This window comes from Eumetopias jubatus, unplaced genomic scaffold, assembly GCF_037043125.1.
Source record: "Eumetopias jubatus isolate StellerSeaLion01/CBP00866 unplaced genomic scaffold, mEumJub1_p1.0 scaffold_9, whole genome shotgun sequence".
Lineage (NCBI taxonomy): Eukaryota > Metazoa > Chordata > Mammalia > Carnivora > Otariidae > Eumetopias > Eumetopias jubatus.
The window spans coordinates 31,886,520-31,900,224 of NW_028274815.1; the positions used below are offsets into that span (position 1 = coordinate 31,886,520).

The 13,705-nt window shown below is 45.2% G+C and overlaps 1 protein-coding gene across 1 annotated transcript in view; it reads left to right on the forward strand.

Annotated features, from left to right (window-relative positions):
• The first annotated feature begins 10,482 nt into the window (after window positions 1-10,482).
• The window catches only part of GALM (galactose mutarotase), a 50,996-nt gene continuing 47,773 nt past the window's right edge, over window positions 10,483-13,705 (forward strand). Inside the window, exon 1 of the mRNA XM_028117137.2 lies at window positions 10,483-10,898. Coding sequence (XP_027972938.1) covers window positions 10,709-10,898 — 190 coding nt within the window. The 5' untranslated portion in view covers window positions 10,483-10,708. The remainder of the gene's footprint in view (window positions 10,899-13,705) is intronic.

Sequence of the window (13,705 nt, forward strand, 5' to 3'; positions counted from 1 at the left end):
ACGAACAGCCAACTAGACTAAACTATAACCAATGAACACTCTCCTTACATCCACCTTTTCTCTAGAAAGGTCTTACTCCTAACCACTTCCAGTTTTGTCCTGCCCATTCGAGTTGAGTTTCACTCAAATAAGCTCTTCAAATTTTTAATCTGCCTCAGTTTATCTTTTAACACGCTCAGAGAGATCATTTCAATTATCAGCCTCACCATGCTTTAAACCAAATCAGACATCCAGCTAATCACCACCACCACAACTAACAGCAGCTAACAATGTAGGTGGGAGCTCTAGAGAAGCCCAGATCAATTATAGACAAAACAATAGGAAAAGCCATCTTCTCTGCAAAACAGTTGTAGAGCACAAGTTAGATTATGCACCCCTGATACAGAAGCACCAAGAAAGCAGAGTCAAACATACAAACATCGGCTGATTCTATCCCGCACTGCTCACGCATGGCCCTGAATCTAGGGGACATCAGCAATCGGGTCATCAGAGATAACTCTCACTTAGGAAGTAGGTATGTTTTGGGGGACCCGAGCCTGGCCCAAGACTCTCTAGCTCTTTGCCCCAGTCTATGTTCATAAAATGGCCTGTGATTATTACTTAATTGTCACCAGTTCTTTAATTCTAGAACCCGGTACTGGAAAAGGATACCCCTCCCCCCTTAAAAAGAAACAGAATGGGCTTTTATTTTATACAGATAGGACCTAGACCCTCCGTCCAGGGCACACGCATCATGTCAGATGAGGCACAGGTTGGGATCAACTGTGTTATAATCAGCATGAGATACGTAGATCCCAACAACTTCTAGAACTGTTGGCTGGGTTCTCCCTTCGGGATTTGAGTTCAACAGAAAGATAGGAAACATTCAGCAGGATGGGTAATTTCCTAGGAAGTCTCTGACACTGCCGAGCCTCCTCGGCCACAGTCTTCCCTGAGTCTCAGTTTTCTCAGCCATGAGAGTAACAATGGTTATTACCTCCCAGGCAGAGACACTACATAAAACGCCTAGCATGCACATTGCCTGACACACAACAGACACTGACCAGTGTTAATTCTGATTCCTTTTTCTGAGTTTCTGATTCTAACCTGAGGCAGAATCTCCAAGATCCTAAAGATTGGCCTCACCTAGGGGTCCTCTGTACTCAGTTGTAATTCTTCCTTGTCCTTAGTCAGGGGAAGATTGTAACCTGTAGGCAGACTTGGGGCTCTTCATTCATGGCATGATTGGACATGCTTCTGGAAGGAATGGTGTTGGGGGAGTGGGAGAACAACTCAAGGAAATGCTTGCTCCATGATTCTCCAACTTCAGTGAGCATGGGAATCACTTAGGGAGTTTATTAAAAATACAGATACCCAGGTCCCTCCCTCAGTGACTGAGAGTCACTGAGCCACTGAGGGTCAGACCCAAGAATCTATATTTTTAATAGGGCCCCCAGAATATTCTAAGGTGCACCAAAGTTTCCTCCTCCTTGACGTGGTTACTCCCTGAAGACAGAGTGCATGGTAGGGCCCAGTTGGGGGCTGTAGGATAATAAAAAATATTTGGTCTTTGTCTCTGCTTCCTGGCACAGAGCTCTCTTGAGTGATAAGAGTGTCTTAAGTGATGATTATTTTATGCTAAAGAGACAACCGTTGGGGTGTGGTAGGGGGCTAGATAGCTTCAGTTTGAAACCTGGTCACAAGAAAAACCAACCAAGTAATTAGAGGGTTAGAATTTTCAGCCTCACCCCTTGACCTCCAGGGAGGGGAGAATGGAGTTCAATCACCAATGGCCAGAGATTTAATCAACCATGCCAACCATTGAATTTAACCAACCATTTAGATTAATCGACCTAATGAAACCTTGATAAAAATCCTAAAGGACAGGTTGGTGAACACATTCATGCAGAACATGGAAGCTCCACACCAATCCCCAGTCCCCACCCCAAACCCCCATAATTGGTCCTATGCATCTTCTCCACTTGGCTGTTCCTGAAGTACAACCTTTAGAATGAATTGGTCAACCTAAGTAAAGTGTTTTCCTGAGTTCTGTGAGTCATTCTAGCAAATTATCAAATCTGAAGGGAGCTCATGGGAACTTCCAAATTTGTAGTCAGGCTGGAAGAAATCTCGGTAGGCTGCGTACCCCATTTACAACTGATGTGTGATGTGGAGCCAGTCCTCCGGGACTGAGCCTTTTAACTCATGAGATCTGACCCAAACTCTAGGTGAATAGTGTCAGAATTGGATTGAATTGTTGGGCACCCAATTAGTGTCATAGAATTGGTTGGTGTCTGTAAAAACATGACACATTTGGTATCAGAAAAAAACCACACAGGGGCCCTGTCGTATTTCATCTCCTTTTGACTTCACCTGGGCCCTTGTACAACTGCACTTCTTTATAGAATGTGGTTAAGCCCAGAAGAAATGGCCAATTCTGTTGCAATTCTTTGACCTAAATTCAGTGTTAGCCTTTTGAAGAGGAGCAGAAGTGGGGCTTAAATTTTCCCTGTTCAAACCTACCCAAAGGAGGGCAGAATTTGCCTATGTGCCTCTGACCTGCTGATTATAATCCACACCATAGCCAGTGGACAATCTTCAACAGGCCAGGGAGGCAAGGGCCCACTCTGGAATAGGGCACAAGTCCATTTTCTGGAATCTGGGTTCACTGACCACCTTGACTCTGGCTAGACACTACTTGACCTGCCTCTTGACCTTTTGACCTGCCAGACCCCTTCCATCTAGCTAGATCCTTTGCCCTAGCTCCTCTTGGCTATTTATCAGTAGTCAAGCCTTTCCTCGTGCCCCAAAATTGCTACAATAAACTCACTCAGCCATTTCCACCAGAACGTGCCCCCAAGAGTCCAGGTGAAGGCTTTGCTGATAAGCTTTCCTATACTGGATTCATTCCTGAGGTCTCAGCTGCACTGCTGTCCCAGCGTTTATTAGGATGCTATACCTTCCCTTCCTTGCCTTCTCCTCTCTTTCCTCCTGGAGAAGCCAAACTGTTTTATTAGTCAATGCCACCCATCTTAGTATACCACCTGAAACCACGCAAAGGGCCCTCATTCTTCATCTTTTTAAAAATATGTGGTGATTTTTGACAGAGACTTCTTCTACGAAGACCCTGTTAGGACAAAGTAACCTGGTCAATGATTGTCTTGCCCACCTGAGGGAGGGAGACACGGTCAATTTGGTAAAAGGTGGCACAAAGTCAAGGGACATGACAGAGGCCCTATGCGCTGAAGTCCAGGTGGAATGAACAAGCTAAGTGCTTCTACTTAGAGTGGAGGCTCAAGTCTCCCATGAAAGAGAAGCTCCCCAGGAACTAGAGGGCTATACCGCAGAGCCACCATTAATGAGGGGAAAGTACCTGCCAGCTTCAAGGTCATCCCCAAAGATCTCAGCTGGGCCCTCCTTAGGATAGTGCCCTAGGCAGCTCCCAGTCACTTGGCACCAGGACATTCTTCCTGTGACAACACTGACTCCTTAAAACCCTCCCTCCAACTCTGGCTCAGTGTCCTCTTCCAAGATACAAACAGCGCATGCACTGTGGGTGATTGACTTGGGGTTCTAGATATCCTTCAGGGAAGCCAGTTCTGGGAGGGCTGGGGGGAAATCCCGTGTGGCTTGAGCTCTTCCTCCGTTTAAAAACACATCACTATCAAACTGGATCGCACCCTGTACCACCCACACTCTGGACATTATGAACCTCTCCAACTAGAGCTGTTGCAGACCTTGTCACTTTGATCCTTGCAATTTCTAGCTCCACACTCACAAAGGCACCATCTTCTGGACTAAAATCTCTGTCTTCTTCTAGATCCCCTGAAATGCTCTGATTCCTTTGTGTTCTCACCTTGGGCAGTGCCTGAAGTGTACCTGATACCCGTACTACCATCCCCAATGTGTGCTCATAGCTATCTGGCTAGTATACACCCAAACCAGGCTCAAATTTTCATTACGTGCAAAGAATGGGAGGGACAAGGTGGCTGTTAGCAACCCTCCAAGGTTCCTGAAAAGTATTTATTGAAATACTGTAAACTTTTAGTAAAGAATGTGGCAGACTGCTCCAATTATCATCTTCCTTATACTACATGAACAGAACCCAGAGAAAACAAGATTTCCCAACCTACCCTGAAGTTTGATATGATTATGTGAATAAGTTACAGAACTTTCAGGGTGTATCCTCAAAGGGAGGGAGCCTGCCCTTTCTCCAACATTCCCCCTCCACACCTCCTCCCCTCCATCCACTGCTCTAAATGTGGACACAGTGGCATACGTCCTTGGCTAAGTGGACTTCAGATCACACCGTTCAGATAGTGAAGCAACAAGTTAGAGGGAACTTATGTATCAGGTGACCCACATGGAGCAGAACTGCCGTACTCACCTGGACCACTGGCTGAGAGAACCAATCCACCAAGGCCCTGAGCATCCCTGAACATCCTTTTTGGTTATGCTAAGAATGCAAAGCCCTGACTACTCTTTAGGCAACCATTTCTTGGGGTTGAGTTCACAGTGAGTAGATTCAGCTTCTCCTAGACAAAGAGTAGGCTTGCTTACCACTCACTATAAAAGTGGTAATTCCAGGTGTAATGCAAACCCACTATACATATCATGTCTACCTTGGTTCTTCCGTGTTGCCTCCATGGGTCGTGGGGGGCATAAGAAACCAGCACCAGCAGGATGCATGTGCTTCTTGCTATGCAGTGAGCAATGAAATCCTTTGTCTTGGACCCAGAAATCTGTCTTCAGTCAGCATCCGTGAAACAGTAATTTATTAACTTGCAAATAGGGTAAAATCTCAGATCCTGACATACCTACCTCTAGACTGTTTTTAGGGAAAAAGAGAACAACTTGTATCTCTCTTGAGCCACTGTTATTTTAGATCTCTGTAATAGGCAGCCAAATCTAATTCTTTCTAATCAAAGAGTAACTTTTCAAAGCTCTAATTTGGCAAAAAAGAAAAAAGGAAAAAAAAACATGCTTGTTATATCTTGTTAGAAATTTATCTTTCAAGCTGAGCCAAATGTGATTCATTCAAAAGCAAGAAATTATGAAAGTAAGAAGTGTGTGCCACTTGGGACCTCTTGAACAGTGTCCTAGAGAAATCAAGATCACACTATGACTGGTGAGCAGCTGTTGCAGGCATTGAATCGAAGGTTACTTAACGAGGCTGGCAAAATCACAAGAGCAAATTCTCCACACTGATGTGAGTCAGATAAGCTTTAATTGTTTTAAATGCTTGAGTGTTACTTTCTGCCAAGACTTAATATTCAGCCATGCTTTTTGATATAGGATTCCCTATTATGAGGAAGGGAATCCAGATGAACCCAGATCTGCCTTATCTCAGACAAGGCGGGGGTGAATGTGCTTCAGGTGAGGCTGAATCTGAGCTAACGTTCTTTCTAGAATGTTGGCAGCTCTTGTCCTTTGAAAAACAGCAGGGTAATTGAAGATGTTGAGAAAGGTTCAAGCAAGTTTGCGTCACTACCACATTAGTCAGGAGACCGGAGCCGACAAAGATAAAAGAAGAATAGAAGTGAGGATGTGGCAGTCCCAGCTACACAGCCACTGACAGAATGTTGACGGCTCTTTGTGAGGCACAGGTATTTTGATGTGTCAAATATTCTAAGTGCATGAACTCTCTCTGCCAGAATTCCCTGTGCACCTGTTGAACAATTCTCTAACGAAATTACCCCATGACTCATTTTGGTGGGCGAATGTTGTTTTCGCCTGTTCAGCATCCATTCTCACTTTGGGACTAGGATCTAGATTTTCCCTTGGAGAATCACCCCTTCCCGCTCCCCAGTCCACATTTCTGGCTGAGCCTGACCCAGCCCTACCAAGCACCAGGTAATTGGTGCAGAAGGGCACAAGACCTGGTGAGATTCAACACTGGGACTTCTGTTGATACTATTTGGGAATGTGAGGCTTGCTGTGTCCTGAGATTGCTACTGTAGGGATAATATAAGCCTGGAGATGCTAGGAATCATAGGTAGAAAAAAACAGCCTGAAAATAGGGCCAACACAGTGGAGAACAGAACAAGAGGAGAGAGGAACCGAGTTCTATTGACATAGTTTTAGCCTAGATCCAGCCACGCCTGCAGGGAGATTCATCCATTAGATAACATTTTCACGATGTGATCTAATAATTTCCCTTTTTGCCTAAGCCAAGTTTGAGCTGGTTTATGACTTGTGGAATTAAAAGAGTTCTGACTCTTGAAACTTTATTGCTGTCACAAAGGACAACCAGAAGTGTTTATCCAGTCTATATAAAACCAAAGAGGGCGCCTGGGTGGCTCAGTTGGTTAAGCGACTGCCTTCAGCTCAGGTCATGATCCTGGAGTCCCGGGATCAAGTCCCAAATCGGGCTCCCGGCTCAGCGGGGAGTCTGCTTCTCCCTCTGACCCTCTTCCCTCTCGTGCTCTCTATCTCTCATTCTCTCTCTCTCTCAAATGGATAAAATCTTAAAAAAAATAAAAATAAAAAAAAAATAAAACCAAAGAATGTGCTCAGGCCTGTTGTGGCTTTAGAATTTCTGTAAGTAGGTGCCACAATCAAGTAAAAGGAAATAGATGAGGGTGCCTGGGTGGCTCAGTCATTAAGCATCTGCCTTCAGCTCAGGTCATGGTCCCAGGGTCCTGGGACCGAGCCCCGCATCGGTCTCCCTGTTCAGCAGGAAGCCTGCCTCTCCCTCTTACCCCTCCCCCTGCTTGTGTTCCCTCTCTCTCTGTGTCTCTGTCAAATAAATAAATAAAATCTTTAAAAAAGGGGGGGAATGGATGAGGGACTTGTTTTGAAGCAGCTTTACCTGAAATTGATTAACCATCTATTATTCATATCAAAAAATGAGGAGGAAAAAAAGACATCCCCCCAAACCACTCCCTTGGCGACACCATTCACTCAAACTAAGGAAAGATCAATCAATGGGGTTTCCAGAGCACTATGAGGGTCTAATACATATCTGACTATCATTGCTTACCTGAGGCTGAAGGATGTAATGGAAAGTGCTCTGGATTAAAATCCTAGCACTACAAAGCCCCCGAGCTAAATGACCCTGGACTAATGGCTTAAATTCAGGGAGATCTAGCTTATTTTGCAGAGATAGGAGCATGTAACCACTTCCTTATATGGTGCCTGGTATTGTGGTCAACTGAGGACCTGGATGCCAAACCACTTTACAAATTCTAGTACATTACACCAATGTAAAATGTTCATCTCCTAATTTTTATAGCAATTACAAGTTTAAAAAATTAGTTTCTGGGATTAGGTTACATTGGGCTCAAGACGGCTTTGCATTCACTTACTGTAGGTAAAGAAGGGTCCAAGGAGAAGAGCTAGTCCTTGGCACCTGCACACTCTGGAAATGAGGCACTCATCACCTCCAGACCTACTATATTGTCATTTGTTTGTTTATTTATTATTATGTCTTCTGCCAAGAAAATGGAAGCTCCACAAGAGTGAGAACTTTCACTGCTGTATCCCAGTAACTAAAACAGATTAGTAGATCGCTAAAAAATATTTGTTGAATGAATGTTTCAATGCTGGAAAGGATGTGAAGCATCTCTCATACACAGCTGGTAGAACTTGCAATTGATAAAACCACTTTGGAGGACAACTTGTCAATATCTAATAAAGTCAAATTGCACATGTCATGGGCTATTGCTGGGTATATTACATGCCTTGGAATATACCCTAGATGATCTCTTGCATAAGGGCATAAGAATATTTATAGCAGTATTATGTGTAAGAATAAAAATTTGGAATCAACCTAAAGTCTGTCAATTTAAAAATAGATAAAATAATTTTGGTATATATCCATGTAATGCAATATGACATAACAGGAAAATAAATGCACTAGGGACTCCACAGGTGCTCGGGCATAAATTTCATAATTATAACGTTAAGGAAGAAAAAAACAGTGCAGAAGGATGCAGAAATATCATTTATATCAAATACTTAACCTTGCAAAATAAGCTAGATCTCCCTGAATATATGTATTTTTTTTTTTAAAGTAGGCTCCACACCCAACATGGGGCTTGAACTCATGACCCTAAGATCAAGAGCCACATGCTCTACCGACTGAGCTGGCCAGGTGCCCCAAATGCACAAATATTCCTTTAAACTATCACTGTGGAACTAGGAAAATAGGATATTTTGGTAAGAAAAGTCAAGATTTGTGCCTGAAAGCTGACCTAACACAAGGTAGTCCTATTTAGGACACCATGTTAAGCCCTTAAAAGTGAAAGGAAAATGAACTGAAGACATGTAGTCCTTACACCTTAGAGAGACATCACAGTATGTTTCATTTTCTACCAAGCCTAGCTACAATACTTCCCCTAGTGACACTTGGCTTTGGCTATTCAAATGCATTTATCTCTTTCTGTGACAACAACATGAGCTTGGCAGAACATTGAGAACTGTAGGCCGAGAAAAGAAAATGCAGTCTTCCTGCCCACAGAAGAGATTCTGAGACATCCGTGCTAACACAGCATTGCCGAAAGGGCTTGTATATGAATCAGCCGCAAATGTTAAGTGGGCTGATGAGGATTGCAGAGTTTATGAGAATTTCTGGTGAAGCAGCATGTAACAGTGCTATCGGTCATCGTGTGAGTGTGGTGCAATCTGTAATTTCACTTGTTTGGGTCTTTTTGTTATTATGTGTTAACGCTTCACTAAGGCCTGTTGCAAGTTCTCTTTTTCCTATGCTCTCACAATCCCACTGTTTCATGAATGAGAATTCAGGCTTGTGGCAAGAATGCTAAATATTCCTTCAAACTACAGACAGGAAGGGCTGAGAGACAGTTCTGTTGTATTAGCGTCTGATTCCAGGAACACGATTCCAATTCTCCTCATTTCCCAACCATAGATGCGTTTTGGCGCTTACCACAGTCTAGTTGAATCCCCTCCGTGGTACCTAGGAACCAAACCAAAAGCAGTGTCAAGCAAAGAGGAGTATGAAGGCAGTCAAATAAAACATGTCCTCCGGCTTCCAGCATCCTCCCCCTACCTAGGCCCAGTACTGTCTAGGGTTGACACATTTAGCAAAGAAATACACAGGCTCCTATATTTTATTTGACAATCCTATTAAGGCCTTTAGGAGCTCTATCTTAGTCTTATGGCATCACAGTCTATTTTGGGGGAAAAAAAAATCTGAGATTAGTCATCAGACTATTGAGCAGCCTTTCTCAAAGTCTGGTCCCAGGTAATCCGCATTAGAATAACCTAGGACACCTGTGAAAGGGGCAGATTCCTGAGTCTTGCCCTTTACTCCCAGAATCAGAAATTCCAGGGATGAGCCTGGAAATACACATTCTTTTTTTTTAAGATTTTATTTATTTATTTGAGAGAGAGAATGAGAGAGAGAGAGAGAGCATGAGAGGGGGGAGGGTCAGAGGGAGAAGCAGACTCCCCGCCGAGCAGGTAGTCCGATGCGGGACTCGATCCCGGGACTCCAGGATCATGACCCGAGCCGAAGGCAGTCGCTCAACCAACTGAGCCACCCAGGTGCCCTGGAAATACACATTCTTGAAAAAGAGTGTCTCAGATAACTCAGAGGTACTCTAAAGTATGACAGTTATTTAATGATCTGCTTGTCTTTTCCTCTCCCGTCAGTACATACTTAAGGCCTTTTTCTGCTTGTAGAAAAGAGATAATAAAAGTACAGTATGTGACATTTAAGGGGAACTTAATAAATATTCCCTTAATCGCCTCTTTTTTTTAAAAAAAATTTATTTATCTGAGAGAGAGCGAGCAAATGAGCACATGAATAGGAGGAGGGGCAAAGGGCTCTTTCCTCTTCAAGCAAGCCCACTCCCTTGTTGAGTGGGGAGCCTGGGGCTTGATCCCACTACCTGAATTATGACCTTAACCCACTGGGCCACCCAGGCACCGCTCCCTTAATCCCTTCTTAAAGGAATTTTGGACTTCAGGAACAAGACAGGGTAGAACCTCAAGGCCAGCCCCCAGACCCCTGAGAAAAAGAAAGTCAGAGGCAGTCTCTGACCACCTCCAGGTAACTAAGCCCTAGTTCATCTACACTTGACCCTGTCCAGGCTGCTACTCCAGACCCACCGCCAGGAAAGCCCATGGGCAGAGCTTCCAGCACAAACATGTCCAGAGCTTCACTGTGAGGGACAAACAGAAGGAATCTTCAGTCAATGTTCAGAGTCACCTGCACTTATCTGCCCCTTCTCTAAATTACCTCTGCACTTCCTTCTCCTCTGGATCAAAGAGTTAATTTAAAACCAGAATTCCGCCCCACCCCCACCATTCGTCTGCCTCTAATTCTGCTTTCTGCATTTTCCAGAATTTCATCTGAAAGCCTGCCACCAACATTAATGAACAGCTAGCTCACTGCCTGTTTGAGAACCGCGTGCCAGAGAAGGGGGTAGAATCCTGCAGATTCAGGACTTGGGTTTAGAAAGACTACAGGCCCCAAAATGCAATTTCACCTTCCAAAGACTACCACTCCCAACATGCAATGCAGCCAGAGTTAGCAAAGGAAAAGCCTGTCTGAAGTTTTGCCTTCCTGTCACCCTCAGGCCAAGGAAAGATTTAGGAAGTCGCCAGAGGATATTTTTTGCAGGAGCGGTCACTCTAAATCTAGGCGAGGAAGGGGAGGAGTCTGAGCCGGGTCCCGCCTCTTCTCCAGTAAACTTCTCCCGCTCCAGCTTTGGAGGCTGGAGTTCCTAGGGCAGGGAGCAGTAGCACGCCCCCGGCTTTCCCCATGGCTTCGGTGACCAGAGCCGTGTTTGGAGACCTGCCGTCAGGGGCAGGGACAGTGGAGAAGTTCCAGCTGCAGTCAGACCTGCTGAAAGTGGACATCATCTCCTGGGGCTGCACCATTATGGCCCTGGAGGTCAAAGACAGGCAGGGCAAGGCGTCAGATGTGGTGCTCGGCTTTGCAGACCTGGAAGGTGGGTTGAACTCTGCCCCGGGCTGCCGGGCCGGCCCCAGGCCCCGAGCGCCCCCGGACACGCGCCCGGATCGATCGGGCTGCTGGCGGCGGGGATCCAGAGGAAGTCCCCGAGCTTGGCGCCGTCAAGAGTGCTAGCAGTCGGCCAACTCTGTGTTTCCATCCAGTGTCCGGAAAAAAAGACAAGTGAATGCGAACAGCTACGGGACTTGGCCTCTGGTTATCCAGTTCGGCTTTGCTCTAATTAATTTAGAATAGTTGAGGGTAAGATGAAATCCCAGCAACCCAGGAGCCATATTTGAACTGCCAGGTCTGTGAGGGCAGGAGAGGGAAAAGCTGACTAGGGGGTGTGGCTCCCCGTTCTTCCCCTGTGTTCTGAAGTAGGACAATCTAAGACCTGCCTTTTCTACTTGTTTTCTCCCGCATCAGATCCTCTTGGAGGACTGATTGTCTCAGAAATGCTCCAACATGGGGACGCCTGGGTGGCTCAATCGTTAAGCGTCTGCCTTCAGCTCAGGTCATGATCCCAGAGTCCTAGGATCGAGTCCTGCATCGGGCTCCCTGCACGTTGGGAGCCTGCTTCTCCCTCTGCCTGCCGCTCTCTCTCTTTCTCTGACAAATAAATAAAATCTAAAGAAGGAAGGAAAGAAAGAAAGAAATGCTCCAACATGGCTCAACGGGTGCAGAAGTGGAAGACCGACTCATTGTCTAGCAATGAGGTCTCCCAACTAAGGATGAACTTCTAGTGGAATCCGTGGGCAATTAGGATCATGTATGAATCCATGCATTCAAAAACGGTTCATTCAGTCTCTCATTCAGTGAGACAGACATGGTCCTCACCCTCACAGAGCTTGCCCTTTAGCTGGGGAGATAGACATTAGCCAAATAATCATGATTACTCATGATTCATGAATCAGGATTCATGAATAATTACACTTGCAGTTTGATCTCAGCAAAGGAAAATGGACGCAGAGCTATCTCTTGTCCCTGCTGTGTAGCTAGACATTGGAGATAAGGTCTGAAAGAAAGTTGGCAAAGGGAAACTGCTTGAAGATAAATACCCTTTGCTCAGTGGAAGGGGTGTGCACAAAAACTGCTGGAGAGGAGGTTTGAGGTTTTCCTTTGGGTGCGTCTTTCTATCTGCTTGGTTCTTTAGCTAATGTAACATGGCTCATGGTTAGAAGTCAACAGAAAACTCCAGGTCTTGGTTTTTCCCTGGTGGGGGTTCAGATCTTCTGCCTTCAGAGTCAGAAGGCAGGAGGGCTGACAAGTGACAAAAGAGGACTCTTAGTCATTCTGCTGAGTCACCACTCTGTTAGTAGCATAGCTATTTTCTGGGCTGACGCAGAATCACAAAGAGATTACTTGGCTGGTGCAGAATTGCCCAGTGGAGTCGAAGAATTCGACGTGGGGCCTAGAATTCCAGAGCCAGCAAAGCATTGGAGATGCTAAGCTGTCAGCATCTACTTTTACCACCTCCTCCATCTCTGCTTTATTGCCGTTCAAGAGATAGCGGCCCTCCCTCTGCACCTCTACACACACACATTCACCTACCCTCCCTCCTTCCCCGTTTTAGTTCTGCTGCAAGAGTCACGCGGATCTTCAAAGACAGAGCGTCTGTGGAACTCTTAGGAACTGCGTGCGGGGACATGACACCTGGGAAGTAGCAGTGTCTTCATGGGCGTGGAAGTGCCGATTTTGTGAGGGCATCCATACGGTGGAGTCGTCTCTGAGTCTAGGACTCCTGTGGGAATCTGGGTGAAGAAAGTATTATCCCCACATGTTCTTAAAAGGGAGAAAAAAAACAGATGCCCTCAGATTATGGGGATCTGGCTTGTGCTGTATTGCCCTCCACGTTAGTAACCTGTCTTGAGAACATTAAATAGCATTTTTTTTTCTTTTTTAAAAAGATCTTATTTATTTATTTGAGAGAGAGAATGAGATAGAGAGAGCATGAGAGGGGGAGGGTCAGAGGGAGAAGCAGACTCCCGATGTGGGACTCGATCCCGGGACTCCAGGATCATGACCTGAGCCGAAGGCAGTCACTTAACCAACTGAGCCACCCAGGCACGCAATAGCATTTTCTTATTAGGATACATCACAGGCTTCCCAAAAAGGTTGAATCAAAGCCTCTAAAATATTCTGGGTGCTGGGTTGAGACAGACATCCTCATTCCTATGCTATAATTTAGATAATTGAATTATTGATTTTAAAAGGAAAGCACACTATTTTCAGAAGAGGAGAAGTTGGAAAAGAGCCCTCAGAATATCAGTTAGTGCTTTCTAATATGTGCAACCATCCTCGTGGTTATTGCAAGTGGCCCTTTGTTCCCTTTTTACAGCCCTTTCAGTTTTTTTGTATATTCTTTCAGTATTGTTAAAGATAAAAGAAGACTTCATATATGTCATAACAGGAAGCATATTTGTCTGGGTTAGAGTAGTGTGAAATGGTGCTCTACTACTATTTTGATTAATTCTTGTGTATTAAAACCCCTGGTAAGAAACTGGCAAAAATGGGCACCTGGCTAGCTCAGTTGGTGGAGAGTACGGCTCTTGATCTCGGGGTTGTGAGTTTGAGCCCCCCCAGTTGGGTGTAGATATTACTTAAAAAAAAAATCTTAAAAAAGAAAAAAATTGCTAACAGTGATTGTCTTTAAGAAAAGACACTGAGGGGCGCCTGGGTGGCTCAGATGTTTAAGCGTCTGCCTTCGGCTCAGGTCATGGTCCCGGGGTCCTGGGATCGAGTCCCGCGTCGGGCTCCCTGCTCCTTGGGAGCCTGCTTCTCCCTCTGCTTCTCTCTCTCTCTCCC